Source organism: Parasteatoda tepidariorum, chromosome 5 (genome assembly GCF_982258835.1).
Source record: "Parasteatoda tepidariorum strain Cologne lab strain chromosome 5, Ptep-v5.0, whole genome shotgun sequence".
NCBI classification, from domain to species: Eukaryota; Metazoa; Arthropoda; class Arachnida; order Araneae; family Theridiidae; genus Parasteatoda; species Parasteatoda tepidariorum.
Window position 1 is genome coordinate 4,264,377 of NC_141759.1, and position 27,991 is coordinate 4,292,367.

Sequence of the window (27,991 nt, forward strand, 5' to 3'; positions counted from 1 at the left end):
TAATGTGTAGCAGATATAGATAAAAGTTAAAATATTTAACATTCTTATATATTTAAAAGTACTAATGAAAGAAGAACACCAATTATTAATTTGTTGTCCACCAAAAGTAATTTCTCTCTATGTAAATAACTTATACATGAAAAAATTGGTAGTTCTATAGACAGGAATGGTAATGAAATCACTTTGAAATGGCCATAAAAGTAAAATTACTGGATGAAATGCTATTGAACTTCGTAATAGTTTAAAGGCGGTCATGGGAGTTCATTTTTCACCAGAAAAAAAAGTTCAAGAAATGGGACAGAAAACTTGCTTCTGTTGTTGCATCAGCAGTGGAGGAAGCATCAATGAACATTGTTTATAAATACGCTGTCATTTGAAAAATTTGGATTTATATTTGTATATAATATTACAATTGAAAGAAAAGAGAATAAGATAGATTTATAATTTAATTTTATTAACTGTTTATGAGCCGCAAGAGCATATAACCCTTAAAATAAGATAATCGTGTGAGGAAAAAAAAACAAAAAAAGAACTAAAGAGAAAACAATGAAAAACTGTTTTTAAAATAAAGAGAAATTAATCATGAAAAGATAAAAACTTCTTTTTCAATTCGCATAGTGACAGAGATGCCAACTGCTCCAGACACGCAAAAATAATTTAAAAAACGGTAAGTAACTACAAAGTAAATTTTGCAGTCCCGCAGTGGACTGATCGTTAAGACACGGTTCCCAGCAGATCACCGAAGTCAAGCATCACTGGCTGCGGTCAGTGTGCGGGTGGGTGACCACTTGGATCAGGCTGCGTAGGGACCGAGGGTGAGCGGTATTGGTCCTCGTTAAACTGTGCTACCGTAAAGTGCTCGACTTCGCGCGCAGGTCGTCGGGCTACCGAAGCGGGGGTGCCATCCCCTCCGCAGAGGATCAAAATTGTGATGGCATGTCTTCGGTTCATCCTCCGGGATGTATCCCAGACCGTCGCCAATAGCCCATTGTGCAGCTCTAGTGTGACGTAAATGAACAAATCAATCAAATATTTGACTATTTTTGCTTGCTTTTTAAAAGGACATACGAACTATAAAGTGGTGAATTATATAAGCCTACGAATTACTTAAAAATAGTGGTGGATAAAAATCTACTAAATTGAATTTTTTAAACCAAGAGTTACAATTGATAAACTACCACTTTGAAATATATGTTCGCTGTCCGGAGCAAGTTGGTATCTGTGCAGTAATATCCACAAAAATTTGCGTTCTGATGTTGTATTATTATTTTCGAAGCAATATACATCAATACAACAGTGTGAGGAGTACCAAAAAATTAAATTAATTATATTTGTTACCATAATTTAATTAGGTAAAAACAATACAAAAATTTGAAATTAAACATAAAAAAATAGGTAAATGGAGGAGAGCAATACAAAATAAATTCAACAATATCTTTCCTTAACTAAGTTGCCAAGTTATAAAATATGAATATAGAGTGGATAGAAAATTTTTTGAGTTATGTTTTCTTTGACGTGTCTAAGAAAGCGATTGTGTAAGAGTAAGTTGCTTGTGGAATTTTAATTATTTAAAAAATTAATCTTCCAATTTAATTTTTATTATTAAAAAGATCAAGTATTTTCTAGTATTCAAAATTACTATTTAGGATACTTAATTAATCAAGGTAATCATTCAAAAAAGAAAAGTTAAGAAATGTGAAATGCTATCTTGGAATACAAACTTCAAATAATATTTGATATATTCTAAAAAAAGTTTTTATTAGTGGAAAACCATAGATAATAATCATGTATTAAGGATAATGTAACCATTACTAATTTCAATTTACTTTCTTTACAGGAGAATTGAACTGACCTAACTGATGCAATAAATTATTTTTAAATTCTATTAATTTTTAAATCAACTTTGAATGCTTTTTATAGAGGTAGGTACTTCATTTACGTCGCACTAGAGCTGCCCAATGGCCAACATCATTTTGATCTTCTGCGGAGGAGATGGCTCCCTGCTCTGGTAGCCCAGCTACTTACGCCCGAAGTCGAGCACTTTCAACACCTACTTCAACTCCTTTTGTACTCAGGTTGCTTCAAATGGAAATAACTATAAATCGTGAATAGGGGACCACCTACAATGTTTTATGTTGTCGTAGGCTAATAAGGCTAGGGGTGCGATTTATGACCAGGCATTCGACTTCTGCCACACCCATACATCACTCCCGTTTATAGGGTGGACGCAATATCCAATTCAGTACCCCCAGAAGTATTTTTTTATTACAGCAGCCAACTCAATTAATGGGTTTACGACTACTAATGTTAAACTCCGTAGCCTTGTAATTTTGAACTCAATCCAGAAGATAAGGGGGAACTCCTGGATCAAGTATAGGGAGAAATTTACCTTCGTGGAGGACTTTTGATAGAACTAACCCACATTTGAATTACATGGAGAGGAAGACCACGAGAACCTCTCACAGCTAGCCTGACGGCAGGGGATTAGCAAGTCGGTGCGAGCCAGATACGGAATTCATATTTTGTTTTTAATCAACCAATTTATTTAAGATGTTACAATAATTCGGTAAATGAATAATAAATTTTTGGTAAATGCTGCTACAATAACGGAATTTATAATGTAAATAAATATTTAATCTCGTCGTAAAATAAATGCAGCGAGAACAGCCCTGAAGACAAATTATTTATAAACGAAACTTTCATGAAATGGCAACAACTTGGATGAAAGCGCGTATTTCTGAAATGTAAATACAGCTGATTTCATTTGTATAAGTTCTAAAATTCTAAATTTTTGTTCGATATTATTCAGATCTTGAATTTTTTTTTGTATTTAAGGAGATAGAATTGAACAATCAAAAGTGATAATTATATTTCTAGCCTATCAGAAATTATAATGACGTCTTACTCATAATTTTTAAGAAATGTCTTAAAAATTATGTTGCGTTATTTGTTTACCATTTGAAAATTACACTCCAACTCACTTTGAGAGTATGTTAATTTATATATATAAAAAAAGAAAGTTAAATTATGGGTAGCTTTATGTGACTTATATAATTTTGAGTGAAAAGGGCTGGTGACTTAAGCGGCGCTGTCTATAACTGTCTTATTGTAAATTCTTCTGATATTCTGTTTTCATTGTTCCTGAAAATAAAAGCGTAAACTCAAGGATGTGTTCCTAATATCTTGTTTAGTACAAAGTTTGAAAGTTTATTTTCTATTATTTAGAAGTTGCTTTTGCACATAGCATTTTTGGATTTCTATTTTTTTTTTTACCAAGCTCATCCCTGGGGTATAGATCAATATAAAGATTTATGGAAATTAAAGCATTCTAAACAAAATCCGTGATTTTTAAACAAATTTGGCCAAAATTAGGTGGCAATGAAAGGGTTGAAACTAGGTTGAGATTTTCACATTGTCTTCTGTGGCAGAATAATCGCCAAGTTGTAGAAATTTCCGGGCAGTGGCCTGTGAGAAACTAGAAAAAAAAAAAAAAAAAACTTCACAGAAAGGGACCAATTTAATAGGTATAACTCGCATAACGTCTACATTTAGAAAAAAAAATCGCAAGTCAAAAATCTATTTGGTACCTTGGTGATTGTATTTGGAGCAACAGATCATGATGCAGAAATATCCGAGAAACTAGTTACAAGAGTTAATCAATTGCTTGCAATTTTTTTTTTTTTTTTTTTGAGATTTTGTGTTTGCAAAATAGTATTTATTTTATTTAGGTCTGTATATAACCCCTTGTTACGTAATCCTCTCCCTATATTAGATTTATTTCAAGTAAAAAGAACTGTATAGCAAAACATTACTTATCAAAAAATGTATCAAACAATAGTAGTTTGATATTTCCTGATAGGGTTCATGTAATTTAGAATTATTTATTAAAATAAAATAAGAATTATGTCATCTTTACTATTTTTTACCGACATTTATTAGATATAAAAATATTTTTATCCCTTTTGCAGCATATAAGGAAAATTTACTTTTAAGTAATAAAAAACAGATAGGTACAATCTCAAAATATTATGTCAGTAAATTTTTGTTCTTTGTCATTATTACTGAAAAGGAATGTAGTGTTCAAAAAATTTTCATTATTTTCTTTTCTTAAATTTTTAATATGCATACAATTTTTTGTATTATTTTGAAGTGTATAAAGTTTCAATGTAGGGTGACCTGGGGTAATTATTGATCAAAAAATGCAAACATCTATTTTGTGAAAAAACTATTCAAGATAGAATTTTAATATTTACTGGAAGTTTGAAGCTATATGAGATGAGTCCTATTCTACCTTCTTTTGTTTGAAAATCTAATTAGAATTTAAAATATTTTAAATTTTTAGTGATCAAGAATTACCCCTGGTCTTGATCATTTCTGGGGTAATTCCTGATCGCTTCTGGGGTAATTACTGATCACCAGTATTTATTGTAAAGGGGCTGTTTAAAAATAATTATATAATGGTAATTAGCAAATAAGACATCAAGATCAAACAAATAAACCCAAAAGATATGTTTAAGCTGCTAATAAAACGTTTTATTTAAAAGCAGGAATAAAGATTAACTCTTCAGCTCTGGCAGCATCTCTCACACTGAAATTTTCATTTTCAATCATTAAAAGAAATTCACTATTTTTGCTTTCTAGAAGCTTAGTATCCTTTTTAGGCTTATAATTTCTCACCATATTTAAATTAGGTTAATTTATCAACTTAAAAATTATTCTAACAATGTACTCACATAAAATTAAGATAAAAGCAAGGTAAGACAAGCTAGAAATGGTGCATATCAGAGCACATTTGTCTTGTATACAGTTAAAAACAAATTTTGTGATTATAGTTAAAATATATTTTATAGTTGTTCCACTTAATAAATATGAACTGTTATTTAAGAAAAGAAAATTAACTATTTATTAGCTATTTTTTAAACTATTTATAAGAAGAAATGACAATGATCAGGAATTACCCCAGTGATCAATAATTACCCCATCTGTAGAAGGCAACATTTGATATAGTTTCCTATAATCAATTATAATGTTTACAGTAGATGTGAAACAATTAAACAAAAGCTTACACTATTTTTATATCAAAGAAAAAGAAAGTAACTCAAAATATTTATTATTAAGAGAAGGAGGGGGATCTTTGCAGAAATGTGCACATTTTGAAACCCATCTTTGAAATGGAAAATACAAAGAGCAGTTTAAAAGATACTTATTTTGTTAGATCAAACAAAAAACTATTATTAACTAAATGTAGTTATACTTTAGTAAAGTGTACAAGCATTCTTGTCCATGTCTCAAATTTAAAAAAAAATAATTTTTTTAAAATAAAACTTAGGTGATCATTATTTACCCCAGAAACAGAGTGATCGTGAATTACCCCGGGTCACCCTACGTAGCAATACCTATCTGGTAGCAAACAGTTAATGGCTAAAATCCACTTATATTGTATTAGAAATTTTTAAATTATATTTAATAAACTTTGAGAAAAGAAACTACTTTAAAATTTCAAAATGTTTAGCTGTTCAAGTATAATATTCACTAAAAGTGTTATTTTGTGTGCTGTCAGAGACGGTAATGTAATGGTTCTTTGTTTGGGAAGTAGCTTCCTAATTTCCTTTAAAATCTGTCTTCATTTGTTTTCTTTTTTTCTCTTGCCACCCAGGGCCCAAAAGAGAGAAACATGCATTCATTTTTAATAATAGCATATAAACAAGAAACGTGTTTGGTTCTTTGTTACCAAAATTTATTTATAGTTGACAAAGTCATTGTAATGTGGTAAAAATGAAGGTTAAAAAAATTATTTTTTGTGAAGAATTTTGCTATTTTTTTCATGCTTTTAAATTCCTTTTTATTGAACCATGTATTTTATTTTTATTTTCAAGATGAAGCTATGAAATGGCATCTGATAATATCCATGTTTCTGCAGTAAGTTTTGAATTTTTTAACATTGTTATGTACTCTTTGATAAGTTAATGTAATTTTTAGGAAGTAAAATAAATTTTTTTTTAAAAAAATTGCATTCAATTTTTGTAAAAGAATCATTAAATGGCTATATCCAGCATTACAGATTTCATTTAAAGTTATTAAATAAAATCTTTAATTAGACTGTTTTAGGAAATTAAAATGTATAGATTTTTTTAAAAAATAAACTAATGCAGGGATCTGTCTAGGTTTTTATAAGGAAAGGTACCGGTTTTGTTAAAATTTAGACATAATTTGTGAAAATTTAAAATTATATTTAAAAATCAACTCAAAAATATTGTAAAGTAAGAAGATATGTTCAAAAATTGTCACTGCAAATAAAAATCACTAGTAAATTTCTATATATTTTCTCCTAATATATTCAAGGAAATTTTTGTTATTGCAAAATTTTGGGCTTAAAATTGTATCCAAATTTAAAAATCCTTGTCCATTGTTAAATTTTAACTTGAATTAAAAAAAAAAAAGCATGCATTAACAGTACTTGCACTGAAAGTTATTTTCATTATGAGAACATATCCCACGGGATCATATAGAAAAAAGTTTAACAGGCAAAAAAATGTTTCATACAAAAATAAAGGTCTGTTAGAATAAATTTAGAACAATGTAAGAATGTGTAGAATAATGTTTTTCAATAACGAATTTCAACTTCCTGTCGTTTAATTGCAAATAACTCTGCGAAAAGAAGTTGCTAAATATGGCTCAAATAACCGTTTAGGCTTACCATACCTCACTATCTGACCAAGTACATGCTACCTATTTGTTATGTGGAATTAACCAGGAATTTATCGTTTCTTATGGGGATACAAAAACAAAATTTTAAGAGACTGGGAAGAGAATCTTAGAACTTGTTTATTTTTAAGAAGTATTTTGTAAAACTACCGTTTTTTCTAAAGTTGAATTTGTGAAGGTATCGCTAAACGGTAGTAAATATGCCCTGGACAGACCCCTGTAATGTAATCAATAACTAAGAGCCCTTTCCCTGTTGATCAAACTCAGCTGGGTTTGGAAAGACAGATTGGGAAAGTTTTAAATATCCCTTTAATCCTTTTTATTAATTATTGCATGATCTTTTGACACAAACCTGCAAAATACAAAGCCATCGCCATAATCCCTATTAGATTTTGAGTTATAAAGTATGTTATGTTTTAGATTCTCTTCCAATTTTTCTCACAAAATTTTTCCATTCTAGTTTTGTAATCAGCAGTTTTTGAAAGGTAGTTGAATAATATGTCTGTTTTTACATTTTTTGATTAACACCTTTGTTTTTATGCAATTTACATTATAAGAAATTTTAACATCATCGAAATCCGTTTAAACCTTCATAAAATAAAATTTTAAAACATATGAAAACTGACCCCTGTTGATTTAAATTTCTAACCCAAGTTAAATTTCATCACATATTTTTATTACTTTAAAGTTTTGTGGAAAAACTCATAAAAGTTATTTATTCTAATTTGGAAAAAGTACCTCCTATTGCACCCTTTGAAAAATATTGTACTGTTGAATAATATGGGCCTTTTAACTAGCATGTTATAAATTTTTTAGATTTCGATCATGCATTTTTAAACGAACAAACTTTTTATTTCTAGTTGGGATTAAGGATTATTATTTTCTTAAATTTAATGATTATATTTATCTTAACATTTATCAGTGAAATTGAAGGTGCACTAAGCTTATTTGTACTAAGGTGCTTAGGAAGTTAATTAAAAACTTTGTTTTTTATTTTGTAGAAGATAATTCAATGATGAATATATGTTTTAATTACTTACATGATATATTTAATTATAGTTAGTACGTCAGCTAGAAGAACTGAAGAAGAAGAAAGCTCGTAATATCAAGAAGCTAAAGGTACTTTTTATTCTTATAAGAAATTAAAGCTACTTCAACATGAGTTTGTCATTCACAGTGCCATATTGCGTAACATTTCTGAAATTTTTTTTTACTTATTGTTTTTAAAGTTTTAACTAAAGATGGATTGATAGTTTTTTTAAATTCATTTTAAACTGAAATAAAGAATAAACTGAAGTAAAGTATGGAGATAATGGAGCCCCTGTGGCAGAATTTTTTCTGGCTTTCTGCGACAAACCTAACTAGAACCAATATCTTTCTGCAAGATATTTTTATCGTTATAAATATATGTGTAATGAATTTATAATAATAGATACACTTCATGTTTATAAAAAAGCCTACATGCATAGAATAAAACTATGTAGATTTTTTTTCTTCATTTCATAATATAAGTTTAAATTTCTTAATAAGTTTAAAGAAAAATTGTAAATGTATAGATCTGCAGACAAAAATGCTTACTAGAGCATAAATAAAGATAACCCAGAACCTGTAATAAGATAGAACTTATGAAAATAGCTAAGAATGGACAAAAAGATTAAATTAACAACATAACTGAATTTGAAGTATCAGCTTAAAACAGTATGATTTAATGTTTCATTATAGTAATTATATCAGGTACAGAAACAAATCAGGTGAAAAAATTAATATTGAGGTTGAGTAATCAAAATCAAAATAATAAAATAATATTGACTCTAAAAGCAAAAAAATTAAAGCAATCTATTTCTATATGAAAACAATTAGATTAATTAGATTCGATTAATTTTGTATTGACTTCTGTATTGTGTAAATATATAGCATTGATTCCACACGAAGTACGCAGATGTGGTTTCCGACTCAATACGCTCAAGACTATTCAACATCTCGAAACGAAATCGTCTTCATCAGTGCTGAAACATCGGTATTAGAGCCATACTCATTGGATCCGATTTTTTTCACATGCGTATGGAAACCTATTTGAAAGTGTTTCGCCATTAAATATTTTCCACCAATCTGGTTTTCATTCGCATGCCAAAAAATCATAGATAGTGAGATATCTTAGGCTTTATTACATTTATCGTTATATTGCGAGTGTTTTTTTATATCGACGGCTTAATTCAAAAGATATAGGCATTTTATCATCCGTTTCATCCTTGCTATCAACATCCTACTAGTAAGAATATTTGGTTCGAATCTAGAAGGTTTTTTTTTTCTTTCAACATTAGTAGCGTGGAAAGCTTCTTTCCTCTTTTCCTGTCGCTTTGCAGAAAAAAATCTCTGACATCGCAAGATATTGTCATTTTCCATCTTATTTCTTCTTCGGAATGCCGCCTTGAAAAATAAGTTCAAAAATTTTTTTTTAATTATTGTTGCTTCACAAGAACAACAAATAACCTTTTCGCTAGACATTATTTTTTTAAAAAAGAAAAAATCTTTTTACGCATGAAATTTTTCACATAAGTGCAAAAAATATAAAACGCTCTGTTCTCGCAAGAAAACACAAAAAGCAAATTACTGCGCCAGCGATGAAGGCCGAAGTTGGCAAATGTCCCAAAAATAGCTTAATAAAGGGGAAAAATTTTTTCCCCTTTTATATCCAGTTACTGTTTGTGTTGGAGACGGACTAGGAAGATTAACGGAGGATCGCGAGTGCTTTCCCCTTCCACGGTACGCTAGAAAAACAGTTATTTAAAAACAATTCTGTAAGAAAATAATTTTGCAGAACCATTATTGCTTCTGCAGAAATTTTCTGTTTCTGTCGGAATTATTTTTTTGTAAAACAGTTTCTTTTTCTGCAGAATCCTTTTTGAGAACTTTTGTTTTTGCCAAACCAAAAAATTTTATTTCCCAAATAAGAAAATCTTTCTGCAAGAACTCAGTCCCTTTCTGCGACAATGTCGCTGTGTCGCCGTGTTTCTGCCACGGGGAATGGAGCAATTCCAAATTTTAATTTATAAGCTGATATAGATTTAGTTTCGAACTATTAATTTTAGATACTTTTATTTCCGTAATGCAAGTTGTCTAGAAAATGTTGCAACAATTTTTTAGGATTATAGGTATTTTATAAAGAGGGCAGGGTATTTAATAAAGATTGGGAATTGCATAACAGGCCATGACTAAAAACATTGTGGTGTGTGTAGGGGGGGGGGTAAGTGATACTAGCTGGCATAATGTGTACAAATGGTGTACTGGTTCACAGTACTAGAACAGATTTGTTAGTGTTTGCACCACTTGATACTGTGCATGTCCAACACCAATGGTGGGGTATTGATTGTAGCACACTTAGTTTCTGTGATTCTAAAAACACAGACATGTCTTTTCAGGAGATCCATTTATCATGCTATTGATTAGTATCACTATGTACTTTGAGGGTTCCCTTCCCTATGAAAAGTAATACAGGCCTGATGAAGGGTGATCATGAGGGACAACTAACAGCACCCACACAGTATTGCTAGATGCACAATAATGGGATAGTGCCTAGCAGGGTTGACTTGATTTAAATTACGCAGATTTTTTTGAATCATTGATTTGATTGAATTTGAGTTGAAGTTATTTGATAAAGTTTTTTATTGAATCATTGATTTGAATCGATTGTTTTTTTATTTACAAAAATCCTTTATTTAAGTCAAATTTTTTATTTTTTGATTTGAATAATTTATAAATACAGTGAAACCTCTGGGTAACGACCACTCTCTGGTACAGAATTTTTTCCATAGACTTAGTGTTGAAGAAAATCTTTTGGAGGGATCATTAAAACCTCACCCAGCGACCGGACATAAACCTGCACCAAATGCGGAAAAGGAAAAATAAGGAAACAGGAAAAAATATCAAAACAAAAAATTTATCAAAACAAATTAGTAGATTAAAACATATTCTAAATATTTGTGAAAAACTCTTGTTTAGAGAATTCTTTTTGACAATACAATCTCCACAGTCAGAGTGCACTAAAGACGGTGCTATCAATGATTTACTTTTAGAGCTGAAAGTTTAATTAGGAAAAAAAAGCTATTTTAGAAAAAACAAGCATCTCAAACAAACCTCTTCTCATCTTTTAAAGCTAACTAATTTTTATGATATAAAATGAAAAGCAAACTTACACAAAAAACATAACTGTTTATTTATTTATAATAGCTTTATCATTTATAATTGGTAAATTTGTTTTTGCACATAATTATATCAGTAGGAATCGTTTTTACAGATGCTAAATTTAATTCATGGATCTGTCTTTTCATGACACCAACAGAAGTGGCATTTTCGCATCAAGGGAATGACATTGACTAAAAATAAAATCGCTTCCAAAAAATCACGTACCTTCAATAACAATTATAAAGTCAACGCATGTAACCTCTCAGAATGACCAACTATCAACGACCATTTTGATGTGAAACGAAGAGTGGTCACTCCCGAGAGGTTTTATTGTATTAAACTTGAATAAAAACATGTAGCTTTCGATGAAATTAATATATAAAAAAAGCTCAGATTACCGTATACAAAGGTATGATTCAAGTTCAATCACTAATGAACTTTTACTACTAGTGTATCAGAGAAAAGTAAAATTTTGCGGTTCAGATTTTTTAATGTGATTTAGTTGTTTGAAAATTGTGATTTAAAAAAAGCTAGTTAGCATGCAATTTGAAATGCCAGAAAAAGTTAACAATAGTAATATTGACATTAAAAAATGTTTTTAATGTTCAAATCTGGAGGTGATTATTCATAGCTTATCCCTTTAACTTCTAATTTAAATAAAATTGGTGATCAAGCAAAACTGACTTTTGATTAGAATGAATTAAAATGATAAGATTTGTCGACATTAAAAATGACTAAAGAAAATATGAGTTTTTATGAAAATTCTTTTAGAAAAGTGTTTATATTTTTTTTATTATAAAATAGATATAAGGATTTTTATAGATCACTATAAAGATTAGACAGTGCATGCATATATTATTTTGTCAAAGTATGCTCCATAGTAGAATAAAAAAGTAAATAAATATTTAAAAAATGAGGTAATAAAAAGCAAAATAATTGATTTTTTCTAAAAATTTCTATTTTTATTTCAGCAACATTTATTTAAAAGTAAAAATCTATAATTTTTTTTTTTGAAAAAAGAGATAGGCCATGGCCAACCCAGCCTCCTCCATAGGCATGTCTTTAGCAATGCTATATTTTTACTCTTTTTCTTTTATAATATTCAATCAAACTATCTAACCATATCCTAGATATTTACTTATTTATTACTTTTTTTTACAGCGCAAATCTGGAAAAATTGAAGTTTTGAATGACAGGAAAGTTTTTGGTGAATTGAATCTTGAGCACCAATTTTTAAATCCAATACAATCTGTTAGAAATGAAATAAAATATTTTAAAGATGGTGTTCTCTGTCTGGAGAAAAATGAAACTGATTCCGATAACTCTAAACAATCACCAAACAGGTCAGAATGTCCTGGGGAAGATTCAGAGCCAAATCAAAAAAGATTGTCAGGTGATCATCAGATCATTGGCCACTCTGAATATGAAAATTATAGCAGGGTGGATTCAGAGCATGACCGGTTAGTTGGCCGTAAGAGATCAGCAACTGATTTCCAAAATGATGAAACTATTAGCCATTCTAAAAAGACTAAAATAATTGAAAATGAACTTTCTGAAGCTTCTAAAGAACAGCGTACAAGTTCAGAGGCAGTTGAATTTTCCGTCCTTGAAAAGGAATGTATGTTCTCAAGACAATCAGAATGTCCAATACCTGACAATTGTGATAACAAAGATAGTGATATCTGTAAAGTAATAATTAGTAACAGGACTGAGGTATCAAATCTCTTACCAACATCAAATTCAGAAGACTTACCTTTAGAAGATAAGGTAGTGTTTGAAAATTTAGAAGACAACACCTGCAATAATAGCTATATTACGAAGAATTTAGTTCCAGTGGATACTGATTTCAGTCAAAATGTGTTTGTTGAGGAAAATGATGGAGCAGAAAAAAGCCCCATCAAAGCAGTCATTATTCAAAAACGAACATTGAATGAAGGCAGTAATGATTTGAATTCATATAACAATGTTATCATTCCTGTTCAGTGTGATTCGAATGTAATAGAAGTGGCAGATACTGAGATAATGATTGCTTATCAATCTCAAGATGATATCATTTGTCACAATAAAAATTGTGAGCCTCTGGAAAAATTGGATGAGATTGATGATCAGGAAGTAAAAAATAAAGGAACCACAGTAATTGAAATAGCAGAAACGGAAGAGATGGTGAACAAAGATTTCCCTACAGATGTGGGTGGTTTTGAAGAGGTGGCAACAGAAGAACCTACTTCAGCTCCCTTACTGCCCCAGACGTTGAGACATCCATCCATTAACTGCACTTTCACTGATGAAGAAGATGAAACCGCTGATCTTGAAAACAGTCTTGATGTAGACAAGCTGCTGGAAGAGTCTGACTGTGATGAGTTAGAGATTGAAAAAGAGAACTTCTGTCACTCAGATTTAGATGAGAAGGAGATTGAAGAAGAGAACCTTTGTCAGTCAGATTTAGAGAATGAAAACCTATCTCAGTTTGCAGTGAGTGATTCTGAAGTCAGCAGCCCTTTCTCGAAACGAAAGAAATCAAATTATCTTTATAATGACGTCGATAAAGTTACAAAAATGGCTCCCTACAATGTTATCGACGTTGCTGCCGAATCTGAAATATTAACCATTCCAGAAACTGAATGGTTTGATTTTGCAAGCTACAGCAACAAAGTCGAGGACATTGCCGAAAATGTTTCCATCGAAACCGATTATGCCGATAACTGTGACAAAGCCGTGACAGTTGATAATTGCTATAACAATTGTATTGAAACTGATTGCAATGTTAACTCCAATAGTGAGCCAGTCTATTTCATAGCAAAAATTGATAAGGGTGCTGTTGCAAACGATAGAGCTATTGATAGCAATACAGATTCAGTGCGTAGTATCATCCAAGTCAAAGATGATAATAAAGGTATTTGCATTGGAATTGAGGGTACAGAAATTTCAGACTGCAGGGAAGAGTCAGACTGTTTCAAAGCAGATGAGAGTGCCCTCGCCCTTAATAATTGCCTTACAACTGGAAATTGTCATAAAGAGACTGAAATCGGCAATAATAATTTGCCTGTAAATAATTGCGATTCTGAGCAAAATTTTGAAGAAGCAAAAAATGGTGAGCAACTTTCTTCTCAACATGAGTTTGAAACAGACTCTTTTGGAACTGAGGATTTTCTAAAATTTGTCAACTTGCAGCAAATGCCATTCAGTTCTGATAGTTCAAAATCCAGTGGTCAGAGTGACAAAGTTGTAGATAGCCTAGAATCGAGTCTCAAGTTTCAGTGCTGCTTTCAGGTAAATATTGCTCGTTTGTTGTGTCTAACAGTTTTATCACTGTATATAATAACAAAGATTTAAAAGTGTCTTGTGTTACAGCCAGTTATCCCCGGGAGGATGCCTGGCTCCTCAATGAATGTCAGACCCCAAATTACCTCCAACATATGCTGCTGAAAAATGCTATAGTTATCATTGGAAATATAACACTTCTGAGCTTTTTAGACATTGACCATTTATTATTTAAAACTTTTTACCATTCTTTCAGTAATAAACGTTTCACAAAACATGATAATGTTTACTTGTCTGATAATTTATAATAAATCATAAATCATTAAATTATATTTGATTTGATTTTTTGCAATGCAAACATGAATGTCTGTACTAATTTTTATTTATTTATATATAAATATTTATATAATATTTTATTTTCTCGCTGTTATTGATCACTAATCAGTAAAAAAAGGAAAGCACTGTCAATTTTCATACAGTTGGCTTTTTAACAATTAGGCATTTTCTGTATTCCTGTGAACATACAAAAAATGAAGAGCACTCTGTTACAAATGTCAAAAATTTGTGTTAGCAGCTAGCACTTGGAAGAAAAAAGTGTGTTCAAACTAAAATTTACACATTTTTTAAATAAATATATATGTTTATTCATTTTTCTTTTATATACTAAATATTTTTGTTATATTTTTTTAATTATAATTTTTTTATTAATTGTTAGTTTTTAAGTTCATTACTTCTTTATTACTTTTCATACATTAAGTCAATATTTTATGCTGACTTGCATTCATTTCCTCATATCTATCATTCACAATGAATAAATAGTCCCATGAGAAACAATCCATTAGAAGTTCTTCCTATTATATTTATATATTGCATGCCACTAAATTCCAACCCAACTAATCCTAATAAAAAAACTAGAACAACTCTTTTTGAAGGGACACACTGATCCTTTAAATACATTTTTCAGAGTGAGAACATAAATGAAGAAGTGTCCCAATTGAAAGTGTGTTACTTTAACAGCAGTCATTATCTTTTCATTCAACATCAGACATGGATTCAAGTGTGGAAACAAGAAGATGATTCTGATTGGATGAAAATATTTGCTCATCAGGTCGATGTAAGAGTTTTTTTTTTTTTTTTGTTGCTCTGTTCATTCTTGTTTATGAAATTGGAAATAATATTTTTATAATTAATTAACATGTTCCTATCACACAATTTTCAACATTTTGTTTTAGTTCTCTGAGGAATTAGTATATATTTCTCTGTCGTATGATTTTTGTTTATATAGTAGTTTGCTTACGATGTATTGTTTATTTATAACTCGACCTGCCCTATTTAAGGGCATACGAGTGTAGATTCATAAAACATATATTATACACACATAAAACATCAGAAATTATATAGAATCACAGAAATTTAAAATCACAGATGTCAGTGGCAACAGCCCGACAGAGAAAATACAACATTACAAGTAACAACAGACAAAAAGGTATAACATCAATGACATCTGCCAAAACTGAGCCATTATAAAAAATAAATAAATAAATAGATAAAAGTCCAATACGGTCCCTTACGCAATTAAAAAAAATCAAAAGAATACAATACAAAAAATTTAAAATCTCAAGAAGGAACGATAAAAATGGTCCCAAAGTTAAAAAGAAACATAATAACATCACACACTAATACAAAGGACTAAGTAGTTAAAATCGTGACCTATAACCGGGCCCCCCCCCCAAAAAAAAAACAATAATTAAAAATTTAAAAACAGAAAAAGGTTGTAAGCCCAAGAGCAACCATCCAGTAGTTAAGCTCAAAGTCTAAAATTGGTAAATTTATAAAAATAAATAATAAAATAGTAAAACGTGATACGGTTGAGACACCCAGATTAGAGGTCGTGGATTCTGAATTATTATTAGACTTCCTCTAGAATATCCTCCAATGTTTGTTTAATGATGGATTTAATTATACCCCTGCAGGTCGAGCTTGAAAAGCATTGGACTTGATCTAAATTTTGAAAATGATTTCCACGGAGTGTTCGGAATCTTGGGCAATGCAAAATCAAGTGGTCAACATTTTGAAATTCACCACAATAATTGCATGCCGGGGATTTGTTAAAGAGTCTACTTTGATGGTCACCGAACACTCCATGGCCCGTTAAAAATTGGTTAAAATAGAAGTTTGCCTGCAGTCTATTATGTTTTGGGTCTTTTATGAATTTATAAACCTGTCTACCTTTTTCAGAATCCCGCCAGTCTTATTTCCATTTCTTATTTGTGTAATCTTTGACCATTGTTTTAACTTGGGCGATGGTGCTCTGGGACTCAATAGTAATACTACCGAGACTGATGACATCCTTTGCAACTCTATCCGCCTCCTCGTTGCCATCTATTCCTATGTGGGCCTTTACCCAATTGAGTTTGATATTGTTTTGCCAGAGTTCTTTGGTTTTTTCAACCAAAAGGGACACAGGTTTTGGATTATTTAAAGCTTGCAACGAGGAGAGCGAATCGGAGTATATTGTCGCATCGGGATAGTTATTTATTGCAAGCCAATTTAGGGCAGTTTTAATCGCCATCAGCTCGGCTTTATACACACTGCTGTTATTGCTCATTCTGATGGAGGTCGCATCAATTGTTTTACCGTTATTCCTAACAACAACACCTAGTCCTGTCCTTTGTTCAGATATGTTATTAGTATCCTCGGCAACCTCCATTGCTTATGATGTATATGCTGAACCAAATATAGCTGTACTCATGAGATACTTTTTATAGAACAGCATTTCTTTGAAATATCAACAAAGTTAAAATAATTTGCAATTTCCATAAAGGGTTAGTATACACCTTAAAATACAAAATCCAATCTCAATAAAAAACTACTAACTCGCAGACGTTCAAGAATTGTCTGCTTTTTTTCGTGATCTTGTACTGTTTTTCTATTAATACTTGTGTTTGCTGGATATATTTAAGACTCTATAATGTTTACAATGTTTTGATTCTTATTGTATAATATTTGATGAGGCCTTATATAGAATTATTTGCAAGGCCAAATATCATGTAACTGGTTGTAAATTTTTTTAAAAACTAAAATGTAAATACAGCAATTTTTATTAATTATAATAGTTTAATATAATAAATTCAAAGGATTTTTATCACCTTTGCTCTAAATCAACATGTAATAACAAGCTTTATCTATTACACATTTTATCTACTATTTTGTTTTGTAGGTTTAAAAAAATGTTTGCTATTGTCTTTAGGTTAAGAAAAAAAACTGTGAATTAAAAAATACGGTTTTTGAAACTTTAAAACATTTTTTATTAACTATTTTAAAATTCTTTTACTTCTAAAAAATATTTTTATTTTATTTTTATGTATTGTATTTCATTTGAAGCATGTATTTCTCACACTCTATAACACTAGGGTATTTAGTGTATAAATTTATGCCTGTGAGAAAGAAATTTTCATTACATTTGTTACATAAAAATAAAATAATAGAGCAGAAATAAAAAAAAATTTATGTGCAAAAATTATGTTGGGATTTTTTATTTGATTTATTTTACACTTGTGAAATTCAAATACAAATATTATACAGTGAAACGTCTTGAGAGCGACCACTCTCTATTCCACAGTCAATTGGTCGTTCCTAGGGGTTACCCTCGTTGACTTAAATGTTATCAAAGGTACATGTTTTTCCCCCAAGTAGTTTTAATTTTTCTTATTGTCATTTTCTTAGTGCAGAAATGCCACTTGTGATGGGGCCATGACAACCGGATCGATGAATAAAATTGAGCCTCAATAAGAATTACCTTTACTGATATAATTATGTATAAAAACAGCCAATGAATGATTGTACCAATTGTGAATGATAAAACTATTTTAAATAAATAAACAATTATGTTTTTTTTAAAATTTCAGTTAGCATTTAATTTAGCATAAAAATTATTTAGCTTTTAAAAAGGAGAAGAGGTTTGTTCGTTTGAAATGCATAATTTTTTCGAAAAAAGCTTTTTGTTTTCTAATTAAACTTTCAATTCTAAAAGTAAATCATTGATAGCATCGTCTTTAGTGCACTTTGACTTGAGGCTGTCGATCTCTGAGAGATCGTCTAAAGGAGCTCTCTAAATAAGAGCCACTTATTAATATTTTGAATCTACTTATTTGTTTTATTAATATTTTTTGTTTTGATATTTTTTCGTGTTACCTTATTTGACCTTTTCTGCATTTGGTGCAGAGTTACGCTGGGAGAGGTTTTGATGGTCTCTCCTAAAGGTTTTCATCAACACAAAGTCTATGGAAAAAATTCAGTGTATCCCAAAAATGGTTGCAATGAGAGGAGGTTGCTATACGGAGGTGGTCTTTTTCTGAAAGGTCTGGAATATACTTAATCAAGGAAAAGATAAGATGAAATTTAAAAAAAAAAAGATGGAATAAAATAAAATAAAAGTAAAGAAATATAAAAGAAAGAAAAGGAAAATAAAAAAAAAAATAAAGTGAAGAAAAATAAAATAAGATAAAGTAAAAAAGCAAATTATCTAAATCAAGTTTTTATTTGTATTTAACATCCTTAAAACAAGTGTTGTAAATATATTAATATTTGATTTTGTCCTTTGTTTATTTTATTGAATTTAGGATCTTCAGTTTAAAGAATTGTGTCTTTCTCAGAGTGAAAGCTATCTAGTGTTGGTTATGCTGTTAAATTCAAAACAAAGTCAACAATGTCTTCAATTTTTGGTGTTTGAGAGAGAAAGTAGATTGATCAAATTGATGGAACACACTCACTGGTTTGAAAATAGGTAATACTTTATTTATTTAAAAAAGGAACTTTTGGCAACAAATTTGTTGCCTTCTTTTTCCATATCATGTTTTTCTTTGCCTAATTTATTGAAATAAAAATATGACAAAATAGACTGCCCAAAGTAGTAAACATTTGCAACTTAAAGTAAAAAAGATAAAAAGAAAGTTCTTTCTTAGATTGTTTGACGAATTTTCATGAATGTTGCATATGTTATCGCGAAAGCTCAAAAACCCTTAACATGCACATTACGTATTTAATGTGCAGATTTAATTTAAGGTAATTCATTAAAGTGCTTAAATGTTTCTCATAATTTACCTCGGTAATGAGCATATTAACAGCTTCCTTACGGTTAAGTTCAAAACTTTGTTTCTCTCATTCTACGAAATAATTTATTGATGCTTGATTGTATTTATTGACTCTTGAGTTTTAGAAAAATTAATAAATGACATTCTGGTAATTCCCTTGATTGTAATATTTCAAACCGTTTGATTCTTTGTACTATAGTTTTGAAAGGGATTGATTCTATCAATTAGTGTGTTGCTTGTTTAATTGTAATAGATTGATTTTTTAAACAACAAAAAATTTATAAAAAACATTGTGTTAATTTTAGCATACAGAAACGTTGCTGTTGTCCTAGCAAAGATCTCGTCTTCACTTTAACAAGTGTTTAGTAGGTTTTGTGCAAAACATCTTGGTAATTTAGACTACTTAGATAATCTAAGAAATGAAATAATTTTTTGGCACTTTGATGGAGCTCCCTAGCACATGAATTTAGATAATCTGTAGAACAACTGTTATTGATTTGTAAGAACTGTTGTTTTAGATTTAAATAAACCAGATTTAAAATAATTCAGTATCTGTTCAAAAATTTATATATATTAAAAATTTAATGTCTATGCTTTCTTAATTGATTCTCTACGGTAGAATTTAAACTAGTGTAAGTGAGTTTTTCTGAAAAAAATTCTATTTTTATCTTTATTCAAATCGATTTATATTTGTTATAATTTTTAACGTCAAATTCATTTTATTTTATAATCAGTGTTAAACAGCCAACTCAATTTTGAGTTTACGACTATGATAATTTCCATAGCTTTGTAATTTTGAACCCGATCCAGAAGACAAGGAAACTCCTGGATCAAACATTGGGATAAACTAGCTTTCGTGGAGGACATTATGATGGAGCTTACTCTTAATTGTAATACATGGAGAAGTAAATCACGAAAACCTCTTACAGTTAACTCAATAGCAAAGAGATTTGAAGTCATGATTTGTCTACCACTAACGATATTTTTATGTCAGCACGAGCTACGAGCAGAATTCGTATCAACCAGTCATTGCTAGGATTCAAACCTAGGTCACCTTATTGGGAGGCGCGTGCTCTGCTGCTCTGACGTCTAGGTCATTGAAATGTTTTGACCTCTATGTTATTCAAAAATTTTTTGTATTTATCTAAAATGAATTTGATGTTAACTAACCATTCAAAAATAAGAATTTAAGAGTATGGTATATAATGCAGTCGACCTTTCAAACCCCTTAAATGTTACAAAAACCAGAGTGTTGTCAAAAATTTTTATATTTGGTTCTTTCAACATTTATACACTCAATATATCAGAAATTTGCTATCTTGTAATCAAAAATACTAATAGAATGGGTTGTCTTAAACAATATATAAGTTTTTAATATATAATAATCTGGTAAAGTTTTAATGTCCATTGCAAACAGAAAATATTGCAGCCAACTTAAATTTGTAGCTATTAGTGTAATATATTTTTTAATAATCTTTAAAATGTCCTGAATATTTTATTATGTATTGCTTAATGGCTTGTATAAAGTTTATCCTATTTTACCTTTCGTAAAATTAACTGTTTTTTTCCCTTTAAAGTTGTCAGTTAAATAATTTATAAATACCTAATGTCACACTTCCTAATTTTTTTTTAAATTGTTCAATTCTAATAATTTTAATAAAATAAGCAATTATCAGCAAATCAGCATTTTTTCAATCACTTTAAATGTTTTTAAATAAAAAGTGCACATTATTTCAAATAGTAAAAAGAAATAGGTCTTTTTTGTTTTTGTTTTGTTAATATGTTCCATTTATTGTAATAATCTTTTTTTTTATTACATATTTTTCTATACCTCATAAATATCTTTATATTTTATATACTAATCAAATTCTTTTTATTACTTATATATACATTTATACATTTATTACTTATATATACATATAGGGGAGAGTCAGGTAGCCCCGCCCACCTAAGAAGTTTTGCTTATATTTCTGTATAATATTGAGTAATAATCAATATTTTTGTATGTTTCTATTGTTTTACCATCTAGTTAAATAATGCAAAAAGAATAAACCAAAAAAAGAATAGTTTAACTTAAAAAAATAGAAATTTAAAAAAACATGTTTTTTAGCTCCTTTCAAGATATGTCGGGTAGCCCCGCCCAGTTACAAAAATTAGGTTTTTTGGCTATTTTTTCAGGTGTAAATGAGAATGACTAATGTATCGACAATAGATAAACCTCATTTATCATTTTTATCACAAAATTATTTTATTTATTACATATTTATATACTTTTAGTGAATTCTATCATTTAATAACAACAAATGTCATACTTTTTATCATTATTAATGTATATTAATATATTATAATATTAATATATATTTATATTAAATATTTAACGAAAATAATTTAATTTAAGTAACAATAATTAATAACAATAGTTGTTTTTCTATATAAACTTATTTGGTTGATCTCTTCTTATAAATTTAATATTAAATACTTTTTATAAAATTACAAATTCACTTTGTATTTTAATTGCATTCAAATGCTTCTGTAGATTGATTCGTTCACAAATAAGTAAGCCAATAGCTTATCATAATATTTATGATTTCTTGATATTAAATTTAATTAGGATATATCAATTACATTTTAAAAATATTTAATTTGCATTTTTAAGTATATAAATTTTTGCATTTTTAAATAGATAAATTTATGTTTCATATAATATTAAAACATATTGGTAACTGATATATCCAAATTAAATTTAATATCAAGAAATCATAAATATTATGATAAGCTATTTGCTTACTTATTTAATTTCACTCATTTGTTAACGAATCAATCTACAGAAGCATTTGAATGCAATCAAAATACAAAGTGAATTTGTAGTTTTATAAGAAGTATTTTATATTATGTTTATAAGAAGAGATCAACCAAATAAGTTTATATTGAAAAACAACTATTGTTATTAATTATTGTTACTTAAATTAAATTATTTTCTTTAAATATTTAATATAAATATATATTAATATTATAATATATTAATATACATTAATAATGATAAAAGGTATGACATTTGTTGTTATTAAATGATAGAATTCACTAAAAGTATATAAATATGTAATAAATAAGATAATTTTGTGATAAAAATGATAAATAAGGTTTATCTATTGTCAATACATTGGTCATTCTCATTTACACCTGAAAAAATAGCCAAAAAACACAATTTTTGTAACTGGGCGGGGCTACCCGAAATCCAATTTTTTTGTAAATTTGTAATTACTAGAACAATTTTTCACATACAAACTTCTTTCTTTGTGCAAATTAAACGTAAGACTACATACTTTAATGCTGTATGTATTAAAAAAATTATTTTTTTAGTATTAAAATGAAGTTTAATAGAAACATTCAATCAATTTTTCTTAATTTCATGACTTCTGTATTCAACATATTTTCAAAACTATTGCTTACCATGTTACCAGCTGCATAAATACTTGAAACTTTGAAAATAATCTTTTTTTAATATAACAATTAATGTCCGATGGCCCATTGACTTGAAAAAATATTCTATACACATGAAATTGACTGTGGGCGGGGGTACCCGCTGGGCGGTGCTACCCGACTCTCCCCTATATATATATAAATAAGTGAAAAATATAAATAAAACATGGAGAAAGATATTTTAAAGAAGAAAAAATATTCACAAATTTAAAAAAAAATGGAAGATATAATAAAAAATTATGTTGAGAATATATCTTTTCCTTATTATTTTTTCCAAATTTTTTAAATTTTACAGTTTTTTTAAATTTTACAATTTTTTTAAATTCTAAATTTGTGAATATTTTTTCTTTTTTAAAATATCTTTTTCCATGTTTTCTTTATATTTTTAACTTATTTTATGAGTTCTAAGTACTTGTAGCTTATGCACAGTAAATGAAACTTAATATTAGTTTTCGTCGTTAATCTCTTTTCTTTTATCCTTCTGTATCTTTATTATGTCATACATACATACATATATTATATATATATATATATATTCAATTTTTATGCAGTGAAAATCAAGCTGTTTTCCTTTGTGGTTTGGAGGATTTAAAGTTTGCATCAGCTCAAGGTAATCAGGATGGATTTAAAGTGTACTCCCATTCCTTTAGTTGCTTAGAAGATAATCCCCGTCTTCTGACGACCAGTCTTGGATCTGCAGCAGATAGTCTGCACAGCCTCTGCAGAATAGACAAATTACCCAATGCTCTTCTTGGTGTGAGTAAGACCATGCTCTATGTGTGGTAAGTGAAATTTCTGTATTATATATAGGCCCAAAAAGTTTTTCTTGGAAGGGCCAAAAAGGTTCTTGAGAGATAGGGAATTTTTTTAGTATTGTTTATTTTCAAAACTTGCAATTATATTTATTCCTAATCAATAATAGATTAATTATTTAACATTTTTGTAATATGCTTAAAAAAAGAAACCTTTAAGTAAACCTTAGCTATAAAATGATTACATACTCTGGTATGAATCACGAGTAAGAATTAAAAAAGATAACGTTATTGTGTAGAAAAGCATTCCCACGACATCCTGTTGTGCGTCTGGGAATTATCGATGTTAAGACTCCGTAATTTCTTAACCAACGTCATGATTGTGGCAATAAAGGATTTGCATTCAGCACAGACTGTCTTTACATCTAGACAAGTTGTCGTGGACTTGGAACCCCCTTTAAGACTGTAGCTTTATATCCTGCAGCCATATTAAAACATCTCATTGTAGAATAATAAAAAGTTATTAAAGGAACATGTGCTCAATCAGAATTCTTATGTGTAATGATGAGCTATGTATTTTATTTTATTTATTTCATAACTTTTTCTTTCATTTGCTTTACAGTTGTAATGAATTCCATGTTTCACTCCTTTAGGCACTTACTCGAAGCTCGCTTAGTAACATCAGTTCACGTACAAACAGAAAACTCTGTTAGCATTGAAGACTGTGTCTGGACTACTGTTGAAAATGTAAGTGTTTTTATTGAGAATTTTTCTTGAACAGAAAATGTGTGCATATTTAGAAGGAAATGCAACATACCTATCTTAATTTCTGTATACATCTATTAAATTACATATGTTTTATTTTGCAAACAACAACTCACAAAAATCTTTGCTACTTATGTTTATTTTGTACAAACATTTTAAGTGTTTTATATTTAAAACAATTTTGTAATGATCAATCAAAGTAGTCTTCTGAATATGGTGAATGGGGTAGAACTCACACATCCATCCCAAAATTAAAGTTGGTTGGTTATAATTTTTTTTAAATAAATTGAAATGATATATAGTATACTTGATTACTCGAGAACCCTGTTATGTCAAAAATTTACTTTTCCCCATGCCTTATATATCCACGTAACATTAATTTAAATTCCTGTGTCAAAGAATTTCTAGTCAAAATGTTATGTCGAATATTTTTCAAAGTAAAAAGGAATTTTTTTGGAAAAATCACTTCGTTCAGCCACTCAACATTACTGTGCCCCGCGAAAAAATGCTACCCACATAAACAAACGTTTCATAAAATGATCAGAGAACATGGAAGGCGATGACTGGGCAGCTATTTTGCGAATAGAAAAATTGATTGATGATGAATTTCAAAAACAATGTCGACAGGCCCAAATGGTAAATTTTTAAAAATAAACTCTATCAATTTAAGTTTATTTTAAACGTATTCGTTTATATTTAATGCCTAATTATTTTTGTGTTGCTTTTAAAAACAAAATTATCATTGCTGCATTTGAACTTATTGTCAACTATTATACAAATATCTTTATTAGTTCTTTATCTGATGTTTCATGACTCTGCCTTTTATATTATTTAAGAATTTATTTTTTCACTTTTTAGAACTAATTTTCTGAACTTGTTATCTCAAAAACTGGTTACCTTGAAATTTTTTTAGCATCCTTGTAACTTTGAGGTATAGAGAGTATGTTATGTATATATACATATATGCACACTTGTAATGTTTTGCACAATTATATGTAGGGACTAGTGTTTTTAATGGCCACTCACACGGAAGAAAAGGAAAGTTCTAAAGTTTGCCAGCTCCTTGCTGCCAATCTCGCTACTGGTTTCTGTGAAGTTGTTCAGGCATACACTCTTCAACCAGCCAAAGAAATCAGTTTGCTTTCCAACAGGTAATAAAACATTTTAACACAGAACTCTATAAAAGCAGCATTTTGAAACAGCATTTTCTTGCAAGTTAAAATTGTTCCTTTATTCATCAAATTAGAATGAAATAGATATTTATCATATGTATGCAGCACCACTGTGTTTATGGCTTTAAGTATAAAATTAAAAATAACTTTTTAAATAAAGTAATTTTATTATATTGGCAGTTATAATGGTGTGTTTGAAATTAGCAAAAGTATTATTTTTAATGATTCTCTCAGGAATAATCAGCCTGCAATTTTTAAATTAATAATTGTGCAAGCTATGGAGCAGTTGAAGGGCACTTCAAATTGCTTTAACCCTTTTTATAAAGCTTCATTTTTCTTCTTTCTATCAGGTGATTTTAAATGGATAGATTTTGTTGCATAATATTAAAATTAGATTTTGTTGCAATATTTTTAAGTATCTGCAAAATATTAAAAAAAAATTGTCTAAAACAAGATGAATGATAACATCTTGCTCATTGAAATCAATAAAATCCCCAGTTCCATGTCTTAGTGCAGGGATGGCGAACCAGTGGCACGCGACACAATATTTTGGGCACGCCTCCGATCACAAAGTTTACTATGAAGCATATTAACAATTCAATTAAAATTCACAAAAAAAAGAACAATTAATGCCAAAAAAGCAATTAATAACCATAAAAAAAACAAGCTAACAATAAATAACTAGCAAAAAAAAAATTAACAGTTCTGCTTAAACTAACATCTTATAACCCTAATATAAGTTATTTGCCATCTAATCTGCAACAACAGAAGTCACACTGATGTTACTTTAAGTTGAATTACGCGTATAACTGAGACATTGCAAAAGTTGAGAATTGCATTTTTTCGTAGTAAATAAAGAGTTTTGAGTTGATAGTATTTAGTATTATTATTTACCCAATAATCACGAAGTCAAAACTATTTGTCGGCACGTCTATGACCTCATTAAAATATATTTTAGAAAAATGGCACTTTGGTGCATGAAGGTTCGCCACCCCTGTCTTAGTGTGTTGGAGTTTCTTGCTTTTGTTTACTTACTAGACATGACTATTGACAGAAACTTATGTTGATAATCAAGAATTGACCTTGTTGTTCTCTGTGTCACCAGAGTGATATGACCTCCTCAAGAACTGCCCTTTCATTTTTGAATTTTTAGTGACAATCCTAAGGGCATAAGATTAAAAAAAAAAATATTATATACCTGATTTAACAAATTATCTCCTAGAACCTTTTTTGTCTAAGACACTCCTACATTTATGTTTTTAACTTGTAATTCTATGTCTCCCAAAGTTTTATTTCATAACATAGTATAAGAATATCTTTAATCTTTTTAAGGAAAATGAACTTAGTGTACTCTGAACCATTCCTTGCTGCCTCTACTGAAGATGGTGCTTTCATTTGGTTCATTGATGATGAATATTGCTGCGCATCTTTAATGTCACCCAATTATTCTTCCATTGCCATAGCTCCATCCAGGGGAGACTCTTTCCTGGTAGTTGTGGGTTGTAGTGGAGGATGTGTTAATTGCTATGAAATGAAATACGGCTGAGGAAAGTGTAAAATTTGAATCTGTGAAATTTTTGCCTCTGAGCGCATGAGATGATAGGAATTTACTCTTTGTTGATTTATTATTTAAAGTAAATGTATCAACAGTTGAACTGAAAACGTTAACATGTATACTAGAGTAAACCGAAATCTTTTATTAGTAGTGTGAAAAGTTATCACTATCATTGAAAAGTATGCCAAGTCTATATTGATATCTTCTGTTGCTTCAATAAGGCAAAAGTTGTGAAATTTTGTTAAAAAATGCTAAGAATTAAAAATGTTTAGATTTTGTTCATAAATTTGCACACTACTTAAAAGTTACTGTTTCTCAACAAAAAAATTTTAAGCAAAATTTCAGACTTCAAGTGAGATATGTATTTATTTAAAGATGTATTTAACAGAGATGCCAATTATTACAATTTATTGGTAATTATGATTTCATGGTCAAAATTATAGTCTTACAGTTGAATAAAAAAATATACGGCTTTTTGAAAATTTCCATAATAATTTGTTTAAAATAAGTTTATAACTGATATTAAATTAATTTTATTACGTAATTAAAGAATGCACCTATTAATTTAAAAAACAGAATGAACCCTCTATATTGAATATGTTTAAAATTGAACATAAAATGTTTTTATGGTGAGCAATAAATTTAGGCATAGTTCTTTGCCAGAAACTAGTTATTTTATCAGAATTATATAAAGTCTATGAAAATGTTTTTATGATGTTTTCTTAATTTTATATATATGAAGAACTTTCAACTAAAGGATTAAATTTTTTTGCTACCCTAATTAAGATTTAAAAAAATTTTTTAAAAAAAATATTTGAATGCTTATTTTTTGTTGAAACATTTGTATAAATACTGTTGTATACTACAACCTGTATAAATACTGTTGTACAGAAATGCTTCATCTCAACTTTTGACCCATTGAGGCATTCAGAGTTATAGGTTTTGTATACATCCTAACAATGGTAGTTAACAAAATTCTTTTGCACTAATTATAAATTTGAAATTTAAGCCCATTTCTATTACAAA

The 27,991-nt window shown here is 29.1% G+C and overlaps 1 protein-coding gene across 2 annotated transcripts; it reads left to right on the forward strand.

The window, feature by feature from the left end:
* The first annotated feature begins 2,723 nt into the window (after positions 1-2,723).
* LOC107436088 (uncharacterized) lies at positions 2,724-27,156 on the forward strand. 2 transcript variants are annotated; one of them, XM_016047659.5, is made up of 10 exons: positions 2,724-2,988; positions 5,877-5,919; positions 7,765-7,824; positions 12,049-14,157; positions 15,113-15,262; positions 18,771-18,934; positions 23,273-23,503; positions 24,127-24,220; positions 25,238-25,389; positions 26,743-27,156. In XM_016047659.5, exons 2-10 carry the CDS (start codon positions 5,890-5,892, stop codon positions 26,954-26,956), a joined length of 3,204 nt encoding a protein of 1,067 aa, XP_015903145.3. In that variant the 5' UTR covers positions 2,724-2,988; positions 5,877-5,889; the 3' UTR covers positions 26,957-27,156. The 2 variants fall into 2 exon arrangements, with proteins under 2 accessions (XP_015903145.3, XP_087019301.1); XM_087163175.1 differs by having other exon boundaries at positions 2,791-2,858.
* The last annotated feature ends 835 nt before the right edge of the window (positions 27,157-27,991 follow it).